Genomic DNA, 16,493 nt, shown 5'->3' on the forward strand with positions numbered 1-16,493 from the left:
AAAACTTACGAAAGTACAAAGTCGTAGGACGACACGCTACTCATACTTACAAAACTATGGTATATAGGACGCCATTCATGCATTGTGGCTAAATGCTGCCAATTTAAAGACATTTTGCAGAATATCAATACTGGACGAGATAAAGATGAGTGCGTCTTAAAGCATCACCGCAGACTGTACACGCTTTAAATGCTACTACACCTATGGGTGCTGTTGTTACTGTCCAGTTTTATCAAATCTTGTAAGATATGTCATCTCTAGACTCTTAGGACTGACAATGATATTTCAAGTCACGCAAGCCGAGGTCTTTTCTATATCGTCCCAACATACGAAGGCATGAATCATCTTGCTTGTGCAAATGGATTCCCATGTTATATCAGCCGACGTCTTCCAAGCGTATTTTTTATATCAGTAGCATTGTGTCTTAAAACTTTTGTTCTACTTACCTCTCGCACGCCAAACAAATGAACAAATTGCAGTTCATCGACAGAATGTTAGTGAGACGTCGACATTGATGCTTTCTAGACTTGCAGCTTTGAAGCTTCAGTGAGCATCACGCACACTTTTTTAAAAATATCTGGACCACTTTTGTGATAGCAGCACTGTTTTGATGGTTACTAATTTGACCATCATAGCAAAGCGACACGCAATTGAACGACGAAATTATCAAACCGGATAATGCTAGTATTCACTTCGTTACAAGCAATTACTTTGCGTCGATGACGTCGCTACTCCAGCCTACTTCACGTATTTGACTTTTTCTTCTTCAAGCCGATTTTGCAGCTCCACGAGACGCTCATTAAGGTATTGAGCATGAAATATGTTTCGAAAACCATTGTTATGCTGTTAAACGACAGGTGAGTACGATGTTATGGGGTTTCATTTCTGTCATCCAGCTACGTGAAAGTGGTATATGCGCAGCACTGTCAGTGGTATTGACACTTTTTAGAATTATATTGCTCATTCGCAGGAATTGTTGAATAATGTATTTCATATTTATGCGCTTAGGAGTACAGTATGCGTTTTCGAAGTTGGTGCCAGATCTCGTGCTACTCAATAGCTGCATCTCCGGTGCTTTTGAAATGCGCTCGACGACAATTTTCACTATTGACGTCAGTAGAATGAGCAGTGCCGTCATTTCGAGTATTAATGATGCCCTTTGAGTGAATTAATTTCTGAACTGAACGAGTGAGGTGGGGTTTTGCGGTACAAGACGGCGGTTCAGGCTTTTATTTTATAGGATCCGTTGCTGTCCATTACACCGGCGGGCAAAATTTTTTTGCGATTGTCCGCTTCATATTATGATAATCAAGTTCTGTGAGTTGATAAATCGTGATATAATCAATTGACGAGACTTGAGATGCCACCTTTATCATGACTTTGTCACTCACCAACTCAAAATTTTGGCATACTAAAGTTCTATATGATAGGTAGTTCGCTGGTCGAAGATGACCATCCCCATGATTGCTAAAATGTCATTTAGAGAAGACATACACCAGCTTATAATACTTTGTCAGTGTTATGTCATAAACTGCGTCAGTTCAAAATTATACCCTTTATAATGACTATTACTCAGAAATTCAAAGTCAACAACTGTATGCAGCACAACAAAGTCGGCATTTAAAAAAGCGCTTGGCAAACTATTCAGATCATTGAGCTGCAATTTTTGTTAGATTACTAAAGATGAACAACCCGAGGCTTTGGCGCAAAGAGCAAGGAAGGTCTTGTATCGGTGGTTCCTGGTAACATGCTAATTGATATATTAGTATGGGCAACGCGAGGGTTTCAATGGGTCTGGTTGAGCGAAGCATTCAACACCCACATTTCGTTCGCAACATTTGATGGTACGTAGGATAGTTCGCATATATGTTGAAAGAGGCTACGTGTAAAGATTATATGACGCTCGTTGCGACAACTTTAAACCTGCACGAACTCTTCCTCTAGAGCTCACGCATTGAGCGACTTGCAAGACCAAACACCAGAAAGTGCGTCATTCGTCACAATCCAGATTCTTCCGCTTTGAGATGCAGGACCCCGGAAGAATTTAGTACAATAGCTAAGGTTAGTGTTTGCTATTTGCTCCTTGTGTTTATAAGTGAGTTGTCTGGTAGCCGCGATTTGGCACTGCATATTTCGACATTTATACTTCAGTGAGAGGTTTTTCGTAGAGCGAATTACAAAACCAAGCGATCCAGCTATAAGATGCATGTTGAAGCTTTTTATACGTAAAAGCATCATTCAGGAAATTGTTCGACTCAGAATTTAGATGCTAAAGTGTCCAAGAGCTTGGAGATTCTCTGCGATGCTGCTGCGTCGACATGTTGCTACAGTCAGTTCATGCATCAGCGTTGCTTCATATAAACTATCATGTGATATCAGCAAAATGGACAGATCTTCATCATGGTACGAATGTTTGATCTTCACATGTGTTTAATGCGTAAAGGCCTCAAAATCATAATCGTCCTGTGAAGAGTAACAAAATCTAAAGTAGACTCAATACACATATAAGGATAGATCCAAAAGCAGTTAGCTCTTAGCCACTCTACTCTCGTCTTTACCAGCTGTATACATCTCATACGCAAGTAAGACTTGCACCATTGAATCGCAGCAAAAAGCTTGCATTCTTCTGAACGTATTTTACTCGAATGGTCGCATTCTTTTTTCGAAACTGAAATTCATACGACCCGTAAGGTGTTAACGACAACACGACAACCGTCATTTCAGATTGTCAAATATCTTGTACAAATCTCAAATCATTACCCAAGTGATTAAGCATATTATTATTTAATATCTATAGCCATTCTACTTTGACCTCAATCAATTTCCGGTCGTCGAACACTTCTTATGAGGTTGTCTATGGTAGTAAATGATTTCCCGATCATTCAAAGATTGAACGGGGCGATTGTCAGAAGAATTATTCGTTGCGGGGAGCTCACCATAAAGAATTTTCATCTTTTGAAGATCGGCAAACGAGATCGCAATTGGATTTGATAGGACCCACCAGTCGACTATTTCACTGCAATCAGGTGTCGTTAAACTTCCGCTGTAATTGAGCAAATGACTCTTCTTCACGAGGTCATTAAGCATGTCAGCGTAGTTTGTGTTTCGTTCCTGCACACCCGAAGAGCCTTCACTCTCCATATCACCCAGAAGATCTTGAATAAATACGTTTGGCAGTGTATTAGTCTCAGCTTGCAGAAAGATACCTAGAACTAGCAGCTTGCCACTTCCGTCCACGGCCTTGTGAACAAAGTGTAGCTCGGCATCGTAGTGTTTGCCGTTAATTGTGTGCTCAGACGTCATATGCATGTGAAATTGAAGAAGTGAGTATTTACGCTCGTTATTATTCTTCGACTTCGCTGTACAATCTGAAATAGCAAATCATCAACATCGAATGTAGCTAACAAGAAGATTTCTTTTTTACTTACTTTCATCTTGATGTATTTCCCACTTGTATAAATCTTCCAACTTCTTAACAGTAAACTTCTCGCACGCCCCACAGAATTGAAGTGGAGGCATTTCAATATCCCATAACTTGGTGTGAGAGAGATTCTGCATTGGAAAATTGATTGGAGACTGGTGTTTTCCTCCACAATTTGGATAACCCATGCTCCAGTCATTCGGTCCATATTCATCATTCGTTGTCGCCTTATACCCCCATTTTTTATTTGAAATGGGATCGATCGCTGCTTGACTAAGTGCCAAGAAACCCAATCCAAGAAGCTGCAAGCGTGACATCTCTTTTGATGTTGAAAATGTAAATTACAGACTGAAGTCATTGGGATTTTCGCTTGCACATTCGGAAGAGCTACAGTTAAACTAATTTAAATTATTGTCCTTCCAGTGCTCTCTATACATCTTGATGAGAGACAATTTCATGCGCGAAACGATTGCTATCTAAAGAAAAACGGTTCCAACATTATGAACTTTATCGTTTCAAATCATTTTTTAGAATCTAAGATGAGTTTGTGTACGTTCCACTATATTATGTACATTCTATCACTTTGAATAAAAGCAGCATTGCTAGAATGATGACAGGCGGCCCTCGCAGCGGTGTTAATGTTGGAGGTGGAAGCTCCACTGGTCGAGCAGTATTTGCACTTTGTGGAGGCCTATTAGGAGCATATTATGGCTTTTACCTACAAAGTAAATACTTGGAAGAGCGTCGGGTATGATATTTTTATCGAATGGTCATCATGTTTTTCTCACGTCTTTTTGTAAAAGGTCACGGCGCTTGTGGAGTTCGAAGCACGCAAGCGTCTTGAAGAAGAGAAAGCCGCTGAAATTAACTAGTTTGCAAATGATATCTGGTGTTGAAATAGAAATTGTTCTTTGATTAAAATTCTACTTCTCTGAACTAAAATCGCTTCTCCCACACTTCTTTCTTTTTCAGTTCGTTACTATAAATCTTCATCTGATCCCGTGCTTTTTTGGCTACCACCGTCATATTCAGTGATCCACTGGTGTCATACTGATTCGAAGGATTCCGATTCAGTTCAAAATATACTTTGGCGTCATCTTGCTGTGTATCATTTGTGATTACGATCAAAACTTACGAGTTAGTTCTCACACTCTAAAGCGTGTTCATTTTAAATGTCTGAGTACCTTTAGTGATAATTCCTAAAGCGCAAATAATTGCAAACCAGCAGTTCTACCTCAAAATGCTAGTTTGCCTCGTTAGCTCAGATATCGTAAATCGACCTCTTCGTTTCGTTTCTTATAGTCACCCACACATGATCTTATAAAAGTCTCACTATCTCCTCATTTCATGTGCAGATTTGCTCACGCTTTCACGATTCAAACGCTTACCGCAGTCGATTCCGCTAATCCTTCCATCTTATCTGAGCAAACTTCTCATTCATCAAGATCGTCGTCAACGTTATTTTCGCATCGGAGAGCTCCACGTGCGAAGCATTGAGTTCCTCAGTCCACTTCGCAATCATATTAAATGAAACTCGTCTTCGCGCATTCAGATATTTTAGATTGAATTGAACTCTCTGCCTCAACTTGTCCTTGATACATTTCACACTGATTGTCTCGCTTTCGGAGCAGTCTCGTCAGGCAAAGGCAGAAAAAAATCTAGTAACACCACTGCAATATTTCTTGATTCTCATTGATCTACCCACACTAATTGCCTTCGCTTCGTCACTGCATATTTTCAAGACGACCGACACGCAATTGCGTGCGAGACGTGTCTTCGTGTCTTGATCCTATCTTTCACCTAACACACGTTTCGGTGGTTATGCCTACAGAATGATGGTTACCCACTTGACATCAATACACTAGCATTCACTCTTGATGCCAAAATGAGCTTAAAGCTCGCTAAAAATAAGTATCTTGTTATGTTCTAACTCGTAAACGTTGAGCAAGGAATGACTAGCGACGAAGAGCATACAACCTCTTTGAATGACGATCGACAGCTCAATGCTTTTCGTGACAGTCTTCGCGATGGCACAATTTGCGCTAAATTACATGGAAGTCGTGGAGAACCAACAAGTGGAAGATTAAAACTACTTGAAGATAAAGTAACTTTCATATGGGAACCTAAAGCTGTGCCGCTACAATACTATTTGCCACCATTAGTAGTGCACAAAATGGTATTGCCCAGTATTAGTGGTAATCTTACCGAGATCAAAAGTGTACGGACAGGACGTCAGACGACCAACTTTGTACGGACTTTGAAATATGTTTCAACGGACGAACTTCCTTCAAACGATAATTGTTGTCTCTCGCTATGTTTGACAAGTAATACAATAGATTTAGAATTCTCCAATTCATCTACGCGCGATGTTGCCTGTGCATTTTTTCGACAGCAAGCAAATCTGGAAGTGGAGAATCTAGAGATTTTCTCGGACATTGAATTACCCACTGGTCTCTCGACAAAATGTTTTCAAATTGTTAGTCATCCTTCATTTCAGCTTGCAATATTTCTTGCTGTAGTTGGAAGCATGACATCTGTTGGATGGCGATCCTTTCGCTACATCACAAATTTTGATAGTGGAGATGTCGAGGAAGTTGCACGATTTGGTATGACGTTGTTAGAATATTTCGTCTTAGTTTTTCTAACGGTGGAACAAGTGTGTAAAGTGATTGGATTCGAAGGTCTTTTACCATTACTAGGAAACAAATGGGATGCCTTTGATCTCTGTGCTGTTTTGATTAGTTGGTTAGCAGTTCTTCCCTTTTCTTCGGTTGCTGGCTTTAATTTATTGTCTTTTCGAGTTTTTCGAGGTGTACGAATCTTCAAACGATGGAAAAGTTTTCAAGAGACGATGGAAACCTTTCTTGTCTCGTTACCTATGGCTCTAAACGCTGTACTTTGCTATTGTTACTACTTGTTTCTCTTTGCAATCTTGGGTATGTATTTGTTTAACGATTCTCTCTCCCATCGATGTGCCATTCAAGCAGATTCTGATCTTTCGATTGTATCCTTGTCTCTTGATGACATCAAAGCGTATGTTCCTGAAACTCCAGTACATTTCTGTAATGTCGATGATATTAAGTCAGGATGTAAATCCAATATGGAGTGTGTCCCCATGTCTCCTCCAGATCGAGGATATACTGGATTCCATTCGTTTCAAGCATCATTTCTCACTGTCTTTCTTATCACATTACGATCAGGATTTGGTCCATCACTTGATGGAACGCAACAAGCTTCGTCGTATTTCGCTCTGATATATTTCATTGCCTTAGTCGTGTTTGTAAGCTACATGATTTTATCTTTGTTCGTTGGAATCGTACGAGAGAGTTATATCTCCGTCTCTATTGGTCGGACAGCAAAAGCAATACAACAAGAGCGTGCGATGGAGGAGTATCTTGCAAAAGCACGGATTCAATTTCCAAAAGGGACGGAAACATTTCCAGACGTCATTCAACTTATGGAGACACACTCTCGAGTCTATCGCACACGAATTATTGAGTGGTTTTTACAATCTTTTTTATTTACTCGATCCGATGGAGCTTTTCTAAGCTGGTGTCGATTACGTCAAGATCGAATTTTCTTTCTTTTAGAAACTGGAAGTCCGACAATGGATAGAATCTCGGCTATTGCAGAATCTACAGTGCTTGAACATGTGATGAATCTTGTTGTCTTTTGTAACTCGATACTTTTTGCATTAGAGTACCATGGTATGAGTGAAAGTTACGCTTCTCGTCTTTACACGATTGAAAGTGTTTTAATGCTCGTGTATGGAGTGGAATTTGTTATTCTTGCTGCTGCATCAAATGGTCTCGTGGGATATTTACAGAATCCATGGAATCGCTTGGATTTTGTCTTGCTCGTCACTGCTTGTGTTGAGGTTTTTCTACTCTCTTGTTCTGTATTACTCTATACTGATAGCTATGCACGTGGTATCTTTGTCTTGCGGTTATTTCGCCTTGTCCGACCATTTCGAGTTGTACGACAGAACAACAAATTGCTTTTAGTTCTGGATGCTATTTTAGCAAGTGTACCAGCATTTTTAAGTTCCATTGCCTTTTTGATTCTATTGAACAGCGTCTTTGCAGTCGTTGGCATGAATCTTTTTGGTGGTAACTTTCCACTTACTATGCAATCGCATTTCAATACATTTAGCGATAGTATGCTTACATTGTTTAAATTTACAAATGGTGGAAGTATCTGGCCAATTTTTCACGCATCGTTACAAGCAAGTTCGTTTGGAGTGGCTTTGCTTTATTATCTAACATACGTTGTATTATGTCGATTCCTTGCGTTAAATTTTATGCTCGTGGTTCTACTTCGAAACTTTGCAATGAAAGGCGATGAAAGGAGAAAAACGCTAAGTGGAATCTTTCAAGATCGAATGTTTGCTATCCAGCGTATTCATCTCTTTGACATGTATACTTTTGTGGAAGAATTTGGTAATTTATATCAAGAAGATATTATGAACATCAGTCTACCAGGAAGTGCCAAACGACGAGCACAGCGAGCTTTATCAGCGTCTGAAGCTTTAAAATCGAGACTTTTGAATGTTTTACCAACGTCTGACTTTTTAAAATTAAAAGGATATTATGGTCCTACGAAAACTCAACACGAGCGTCGATATATTCCACTTGATGTGAATGGAAAGTATAAAAATCTGGCAACTGTCACTCCGATTGAAGACACTTCAAATTCAATCGTCGCTACTGAAACTTCAAATGAAAATTCTGCTGATGAATGGACAGGATGGACTTCGTCTGGAAGGTTTACAGATTACGCACGGCAGTTCTTGGATGGTCATTGGCTTATGGCAGACGTTTCATTATTTCTCTTTCCACGGCAATCGTGGATTCGTTTAAAAGCTCGACGTTTGGAAAAAGAGACGGAAAAGTACATTTTTGTTGCGATTGTCATCCGCACAATTCTACTAACCGTACAATCACCGCTGTATTCAAATTTGATTCAAGAACTTACAACATTAAGTGATGTCGTTTACGCATGTATTCTCTTCTTTGAGTTTCTTTTAAAAGTCATCGCTCGTGGATTCATCTTGACTCCAAAGAGTTATTTATCTAACACATGGAATCAAATCAATATGATTGTTCTTTTAGCGTGTTCGTTGTTACTTTTATTGCCACATTCGACAATGATCTCGTTATTTCGCCTTGGACGAGCTTTTGGACCAATTCGTGTCTTTTATCGCGTCAGAACTTTTCGAGTCATCACGGAAGCGCTAAAAGAGTCTGCAAGACCCATTTTTTATTGTGTTGTGCTTTCTATTTTCTTGTTCTATTCGTTTGCAACGTTAGGGATGCAGATTTTTGGTGGACGCTTTGCATATTGTAGTGATCCATCAATTGATAGTATGGACGAGTGTATTGGAGTCTTTTGGAATAGTGCAACTGGAGTATTAACCCCACGAGTTTGGGGGAATCTTTCAGGATTACACTTTGATCATATTACAGGAGCAATGTCTTCTATCCTTTTTCTTGTCTCCATGAAAGGATGGTTACCTGTTGTAAATATTGCTATGGATTTTGTCGATGATACGAATGGGAACAAAGAACATCAAGTATCTGCGATTGCATCAACGTATTTTGCAGGCTTTTTCGTCGCTTTTCTCTTTTTCACACGTTTTTATCTTTTAAAAGTCTTTGCTGGGATCCTTATGAACAATTTTCGATGTTATAATGGTACTTTACTATTAACAAATGTTCAATTGATCTGGTTACGAAAGAAACAAGCGATTGTTGCTATGCGTCCAAAGTATCCATTGCCTACAAGTAGATTGATGCAATTGGCTCAAGTTCACATGCAGAAACGTTCGTTTCGAGGATTTATTAGTTTTGTAGTCCTTCTTCATACTTCATTGCTTGCATGGTATCGCTCTCCAATTCATCATGCAACAGACACTGATACTGTCGAGTCAGGCGTATGGTGGCTTCATTACTTATTTTCTCTCATATATGCATTTGATGCTGTACTTCGTGTCGCTGCTGTTGGATGGAAAGATTTCTTAATGAAAGGATTTACATGGAGAACGTTTAATAGTTGTACTGCATTTATTATGCTCGTTGGACCATTAATTTCAAACTCTCCTGTCTTTTTAATCTTGGGCATGACACGAGCATTTGACTTTAAACATCTCTCGCTTGTCTTAGAGCGATCTCGTGCTCTTCGAACATTATTTCGAACTTTATTAGCTAGTGTACAATTGACGTTGAAAGTAACCTTGTTACTTGGTTACGTTTTATTTGTTTTTGCAATTGTGGGGGTACAAGTATTTTCACTTACACGATGGGCAAATGGCTTGAATTCCAATTTAAATTTAACAACATTTCCAAATGCGTATTCAACATTTGTGAAATTTGCAGCTGGAGAAGATTGGTATGCAACATATTTAGCCTCAAGTGTAGCACCTCCACAATGTGTTTTATCGCGGTCTTCGAGCGATTGTGGCTCACCAACGATCAGTGCACTCTTTTATAATATCTTTTATATCTTAGTGGTACTTATTTTACAAAATTTGTACGCTTCAACGATGGTGGACACATATGTGTTAATGTCTGCTAGAGCGGATGAGAAAGAGGAAATATTAGGTTTTCAAGTGGAACATTTGCAGCATTTTCAAAAAATTTGGAGTGAATTTGACACGGATGCATTGGGATTGCTACATAAAAAACATTTATTTGCACTTTTGAATAGACTAGAACCACCATTGGGACTTGGAACGTTTCAAGCTATGCTTGAAAGTATGGCGACTGACGAGATGACACCGGAAAATTGGACTGCAGTATCTAATGCTGTTCATTCAAGAAGACGCGAAATGTATCATGATATTGAAGCACGAATTGCTGAACTCACGTATCGAGTTCGTCTTGGACTTGGAAGTTTTGATGGTCTTAATGGTAATGTGAATACGAACATCAACTTTGACTTGATCTGTCCTCCCAATATGTTTCGCTTTACGGATCTCTTACTTGTATTAACAATGCGAGTGCTACCACTTGAAAGCTTGACAGTTCAAGAAAAAGTTGATGAGCTTGCTATGCGTGGATACGCCTTCCGTCACCGCAAAGCTATTATGATTCAGTCAAGTTACAAAATGTTTCGAACACGTCGTCGAATAGGTAGTCGGATAAGAACGGCTAGACGGGCAAGTGAAGCAAGTAGAATGCAGATTCAAATGAAGTTAGAGGAGAAAAAGATAAAACAGGAAGTACGATCTGAAGAACATGTGGAATCTATAGAATGCGAGCAACCTCGAGTCAAAACAACGTTAGCATCTCGATTAGGATTGATATTACCAAGTCTCTCACTACAAAGTATAGCTTTGGAACATGTACGAGCTCCTGCATCGGTCACTCCGATTCTCTCAGAGCATTTAAGGCAGCAATCTGATGGCAAGAATTGCTCAATATAATAGCAAGAAACAGAAACTCAGAACAAGCATACAGTCAAATTTTTATTTATGAAAACTTTCGTGAGCTCACTTTTCCATAATTTATTTGCATTTTTTTCAATTCTGATATATAATGTAGTTAAGATTAAGCATGAAAATTGTTTATCTTTTAAAAAATATTCGAACCAACTAGCGTCTTTTTCGTAATACACAAAAGTAGAAGAGCGAGACAACTAGCACCAAAAGCGTAGCAATGTGCTTTCCACCGTATCCTGCACTTTTCTTCGCGGTTCAAATGCGACGATTTCCAATTTCGGAAGCCCAAGTGTGTGCATTTTCAAATCCATTTTTTGCTGATTGAAAATCTTCCCACGTCTGTTGAATCTCATCTTTCGAACTCATGACAAATGGTCCATACTGTACGACTGGTTCTTCCAGAGGCTGGCCCGTCATGACAATAACTTCCAGTCGGTCCTCCGCCTGCAACATCACACCATCCCCTTTCATCTCGAGCACAATTGCTTCATGAGGTTGAATCGAGTGATTAGCACACTTGCCAGTTCCAGAAACAGTGTATACAAACACATGATGACTTTCTGGAATTCGATATTCCAATGTCGCACCTTTTTGAAGCATAAAGTGGACGTACGAAACAGGAGCAACCGTGTCAATAGGACCACGTTGGCCAAAGGCTTCCCCGGCAAAAACAATAGCTTCAATGCTTTTATCTTCGTTAAAAGCATGTGGTACCATCTCACGACTAATCTCTTGGTACTTTGGCTCGACCATGCGTTCCTTACTCGGTAAATTGATCCAAAGCTGAAGACCATGAGCAGGAACTTCACTCTTGGGCATCTCAGCGTGCATAATGCCCCTTCCAGGCGTCATCCATTGCAGATCACCAGGTCGTAATTCACCTTTGTTACCTAGAAAATCCTCGTGACACATGTGGCCTTGAGACGTAGGCAATACATATGTCACCGTTTCAAAGCCACGGTGTGGGTGATCTGGAAATCCACCCGGTAGACCCACGTAAAACTCATCCAGCATTAGAAATGGGTCGAGATTACGTAAGCGAGTGGTACCGATTGAGCGGTGTACGCGAGCACCAACACCTTCATTTTGCTCATGCGTGACAAATTTTTGAGCGATGACACGAGGTGTAAACATCGTAATATGAGGAAGAAATGCTTTTGTGATTGTACCCCTATTTAGATGTGATTTTCTGAGATGGCTAGAATAGAAGCAACACTGAATTAATAGCCGCAAAATAGTGTAATTTTACAAAAGGGTATTTTCAGACGCTCAATTGCTAGATACGAACATGTAAAGTTGGCTGGTCGCATTGCTGCTTGAAAATCGCATCGTGCACGAGTATTCAGAGAGCAGGTCTTTGCTATTGTCGGAAGGAAGTTTGCCAAAGTATGATGGTCATGAGAGTAGTCAGCAAATCAGTAAGAAATCAATTTTAATCGAATCAAAACAATGCACCAAAAGCTAGATTTTACTTGAAGGTTACGTTTCGAGTCGACTGAGTTATGTACGTACACTGTACGTAATGATATGATTTTATACTACAGTCTGACATAAAGGCATTGTTCTGTCTTACAATTCGCCGCATTACGTTGAATTGAGCTTTCTGCTTCCATGTCGCTTCCAGCTGACACTACGCTTTCATTGTTGGTGCATTCGGTCTCTGGGAAATACAGTCTCTGGGCATTTATATCTTCATAATTAATAGCGAACTTGGACTCTGCGGCTTCACAGAGTCGGCACTCGCGTGAAGAAACATCTAAATGTGAATCATCGAGGGTCTTTATGCTGACCGATAGCATACAAATGTCGTTGCTGGGTGTGTAACAATCTCCCGTGTAACCCGTGATGTCTTCTGTATACTCGTTATCGGATTCAAAGATAACAGGTAGATCTCGAAATCTATTGCAGTGATAACATTCCGAATCTTCTTCTTCACTGTAATCCTCGTTATAACCATCGCTATTGACTGTAATTTCCGCGTTGGTTAGTTTAGGAGAGTCGTTTAGACGCTTGTAGTCGTTATCGTCCACAATTCGACTAACTAGCCAATAAACCGATGCAATCGTACCCGCTGTACCCGCGGCCATAATTGCCTTAGTAATCGCTCGCGTAGCTCGAGTTTGTATCATGAGGTCTACGCCCTGATGTTGCAAATTTAATTTAAAAGCAATATGTCGCTTGGCTTTCTACGATCGACTACATTGTCATGATAAAGAACATATAGCGGAATATCTGGTGTATCCTGTGCATTGCTTCGAGCCAAGTGCTTTCTGATGATGCAAGGCATGTGTTATCAACATCGAAGCATCTATTGTCGATTGTGAAACTAAGAATTGACATTTCAATGGTCCGGCACTACCACAGGTAAGTAATTGTAATGAAGCTTCTCTACCTATGGTGTCATCAGTTGCTATAATATTAGTATGGATTTTGGTATTAGTAATTAAAATCTATGTATTACAAAGAAATTTCTCTTTTTGTATGAAATATCACAATTTGTGGTACGACAATATTCGTTCAACAGTCATCTGTCTTCAAGACAAAGCTGGTGTCACGGGGTCATCCAACGCAGCTCAGCTAAGCAACAAGTACGAATCGTTAGAGCTAGACTTGATATGACTGCTTAATTTTTTTGGGCCAGCAGACGATTAATGCTGCTTAGCAGACTATCCATCGGTTGGTAGGCATAGCTGGGTGTTTTTAATTTTTGCGAGTGTCAAGGTTTTGATCATTTCGAGAACGAGACGATTGTCAAAAAATGTGCAATGATGCACCATCATCTTTGCCAGGGTGCCTTCGCCTTTATTGACGGAATCCGTTTTTTACTGCGAACATATCCACAAGGACAAAGTGATGACTTCTGACTTCGTGGATCCTCTGCTGCAATCAATGATTCGTAGCTTGTGGCAAATTTCGCCTCAATCGCTGCACAATAACGGGTGACCACGACAATAGTCTCGGATCAATTGCAAAACTTAGCCTAATTGGTAATTTGATAGGTGTAATCATGTATCATCTGCTTACACGGAGATAGCTTCGACACCAAAGTTCAGGTCAAATGCTGGGTTTGTTCACTCCACCCAGGAACGAGACCGAGAGCCGCTCAAGCTCTATGTACTGTTTGCGCTCTTTTTGATTGAGTCAGCGGGTCCCCCGGACCTCATTCTTAGCGATATCCCAGCGTCCACTTAGTAATACATTGTGCGCTATTGCACAAACCGTAAGTTTACGTACCCATCAGTAAAGTGCGTTCCCATTGCACCCCCCACCAAGATATGGAACTCATGGGTTATAGACATCGCATAAAGAGAGCGTCACTACGATTGGATTATTACTTCACCATTTATACCTAGCTGCAGGCATACTTGCATTAGGAGTCATCTTACGAGCTCATGGACGTTCAAGAATCCCTTCTAGTTTTTTTCCAAGCACTCAGTAAATGATTGATAGAAAATCTGGGCAATTATAATGTAATCACAGCTTTATTCTCGTACCGAAAACGTTGCGAATTACATTAGAAGCGGGTTCCTTACTCACCAAAGCGCCTAGCGCGTCAAATGTAGTTGCACGACGCTTTTAAATCTCGAGGCCTCTCCACGGTCTCATAAAGCCCGGAATGTTGATGTTGGTCGCCAATATTTTGAGCTGTGAGCTTCACGGATCTTTGAGATAATCCCATTCTGCAAATACTAGCCCCGTTTAGTTAAACTCCACGACGTGAGATGGGTCCCGCTTTTACTCTATCTTTGAACCTCAGTATTTTACCGAGTAGGACTCGTTGAACGATAACGCGTTGGGGCCACACACTTTTCACCTCATGGCCAACAAAATAAATGAGCGAGCGAATATGATTCTTCTATAGATGAGTAACTGGCTGTAGGTAGACGTTAAGCCTTCGGTCTCTTTCCCCTTAGTCCGGCTGAAGCCTATCATTTCCTGGCTCTATGGGGCCACTTCCCCCCAAAAATCGACCGGTGCGGTATAATAGCTATATTTCGCATTTTATTTGGCACCCACCTCTTCCCCGAAAGAGGTTGGGTGAACGCGAAAGAAATCTGTGCAAGGCGGACCATCTTCGTACAAAAAGTATCGGCAAACTGTTTGGGGCACGGCCAAACTCTTGATAACATGTCACCCTGTCGGCGGGGAGAAAATTTTGCTGTCCCATTCCTCGAAAAACCAGACTTTAACGATAAATAGCCTCATAATGAGAGCTGGTTGTGCCTCCGCTGGTACTTATTTTTGAAGGTGTATCACCAGCGCATTTTCGTGGCAGGCGAGTGCATGTAAGCGCTCGATCGCCTTATCAGCTCCTAAGTAGTCAAACATGCTATTGACGACCGCCTATTTAATAGCGTGGCTAGTTCTTTTGAAGACAGACAGTTAGGCAACGCCTACAGTCGATCTAATCTTTAGACTCGGTCGTTAACGGGATTGCCATGCGCAATGACAGAGAAAGCTTAGCTCAAAGATTCCACGTAAGCAACACACATAGTGGGTTCGTACGCTTCACCTAGCAGAAAAAACGAGAACTTCTCATGAATGCTGTATAATTCCTCTGTTCAAAAAGTGACATAGATCTAGGGTTGAGTAAAATTCAAACTAACGTACATCTTTTACAGTGCTTTTGGAAAATGTACATCTTGTGAATTTCCACTCAACAATATCCCATCGCCCTCATTTATACCACCTCTGAGCTATGCACAATTTCACAAAAGGTTAAGGCGTACATACACAAAAACACACTAAAAACGCCGTCGCACTCGGGATATCTGCGTACCCGGCGTCACGATAGCTATTTCATGGATACAGAGCATAACGATCAAACCAGTTCAAATTTTCATAGGCATTTACGGAGACGATTTTCGTGGTCCGCACTGAGATTTTGTGTCGTTTTGGGAATCCGGTTGATGAATTTGATGTGAAGTATAGCTTCCATACTGCCAGGACCGATTCTGAGAAGTAAAATAGCGAGAATGTTGCCGATATCGGCGCAGTAAAATACCGCCTAACGCATGATATGTGCCGCGCCTCCCCCTTCTCTTTTATAAAATTGGAGAGACAATCGCTCGCGCAGGGTCTTTTTGCGAGAAAAACTCGAATCCACAAGAACTCGGTGATTTACTGGGCATGAACTGACCTCGTGGAGGTCGATATCAATCGGTTTCGCCTACTAACTTGGGTGAATCTTATATGTTCATAGCCCGAATGTTGATGTATTGTACGACACCCAACTCGAAAACAGATAGACGGAATGCAAGATTACTGATGTCAGATGCAGATACGATATCTGTGTCTCTCACGACGGGGAAGTGCCAAAATTTATTAGCTTTCCTGTGTAGATTGATGCACTTTTCACGAAAACCGTTGTCTCGGTCTAGACCTGAAATTTAAATACGCTCAAATTCTGCAAATGGCGTGGCTGTAACGTCACGAGCTGTGGATCAACCGGGAGTTAAAAAAATCAACTTGCGATAGTATTATCTCTAGGTGAAGCTGTGGTGAGACATGATCCCGCCTCTGTTAGCAGGTATATTTTTGTTGCGGACAGGAAACTGCGATTACATCGGTATAGAGCATGATTTGTCTAAACTACTGAGCGATGATATTGCTGAGTGTACGATCCCCAAAGTG

The 16,493-nt window shown here is 40.6% G+C and overlaps 5 protein-coding genes across 5 annotated transcripts; 2 read left to right on the forward strand and 3 right to left on the reverse strand.

The window, feature by feature from the left end:
• Nucleotides 1–2,817: 2,817 nt before the first annotated feature.
• On the reverse strand, nt 2,818–3,738 carry PHALS_07527 (carbonic anhydrase-like protein; the record flags this gene model as incomplete). Its single annotated transcript, XM_024721008.1, has 2 exons — nt 2,818–3,368; nt 3,429–3,738. 2 exons carry the CDS (start codon nt 3,736–3,738, stop codon nt 2,818–2,820), a joined length of 861 nt encoding a protein of 286 aa, XP_024586150.1.
• Nucleotides 3,739–4,031: 293 nt separating this feature from the next.
• PHALS_07528 (uncharacterized protein) lies at nt 4,032–4,293 on the forward strand (the record flags this gene model as incomplete). The annotated part of the gene is made up of 2 exons (XM_024721009.1): nt 4,032–4,169; nt 4,225–4,293. The coding sequence occupies 2 exons, from the start codon at nt 4,032–4,034 to the stop codon at nt 4,291–4,293; spliced, it is 207 nt and encodes a 68-aa protein (XP_024586151.1).
• Nucleotides 4,294–4,357: 64 nt separating this feature from the next.
• Nucleotides 4,358–4,836, reverse strand: PHALS_07529 (uncharacterized protein; the record flags this gene model as incomplete). The annotated part of the gene is made up of 3 exons (XM_024721010.1): nt 4,358–4,522; nt 4,606–4,620; nt 4,810–4,836. The coding sequence occupies 3 exons, from the start codon at nt 4,834–4,836 to the stop codon at nt 4,358–4,360; spliced, it is 207 nt and encodes a 68-aa protein (XP_024586152.1).
• A 536-nt stretch (nt 4,837–5,372) lies between these two features.
• On the forward strand, nt 5,373–10,844 carry PHALS_07530 (voltage-gated ion channel superfamily; the record flags this gene model as incomplete). Its single annotated transcript, XM_024721011.1, has 1 exon — nt 5,373–10,844. The coding sequence occupies one exon, from the start codon at nt 5,373–5,375 to the stop codon at nt 10,842–10,844; it is 5,472 nt and encodes a 1,823-aa protein (XP_024586153.1).
• A 270-nt stretch (nt 10,845–11,114) lies between these two features.
• PHALS_07531 (RmlC-like jelly roll fold) lies at nt 11,115–12,946 on the reverse strand (the record flags this gene model as incomplete). The annotated part of the gene is made up of 4 exons (XM_024721013.1): nt 11,115–12,057; nt 12,148–12,219; nt 12,315–12,372; nt 12,433–12,946. 4 exons carry the CDS (start codon nt 12,944–12,946, stop codon nt 11,115–11,117), a joined length of 1,587 nt encoding a protein of 528 aa, XP_024586154.1.
• Nucleotides 12,947–16,493: the final 3,547 nt, after the last annotated feature.

Source organism: Plasmopara halstedii (genome assembly GCF_900000015.1).
Source record: "Plasmopara halstedii genome assembly, contig: Scaffold_3111, whole genome shotgun sequence".
Taxonomy (NCBI): Eukaryota; Oomycota; class Peronosporomycetes; order Peronosporales; family Peronosporaceae; genus Plasmopara; species Plasmopara halstedii.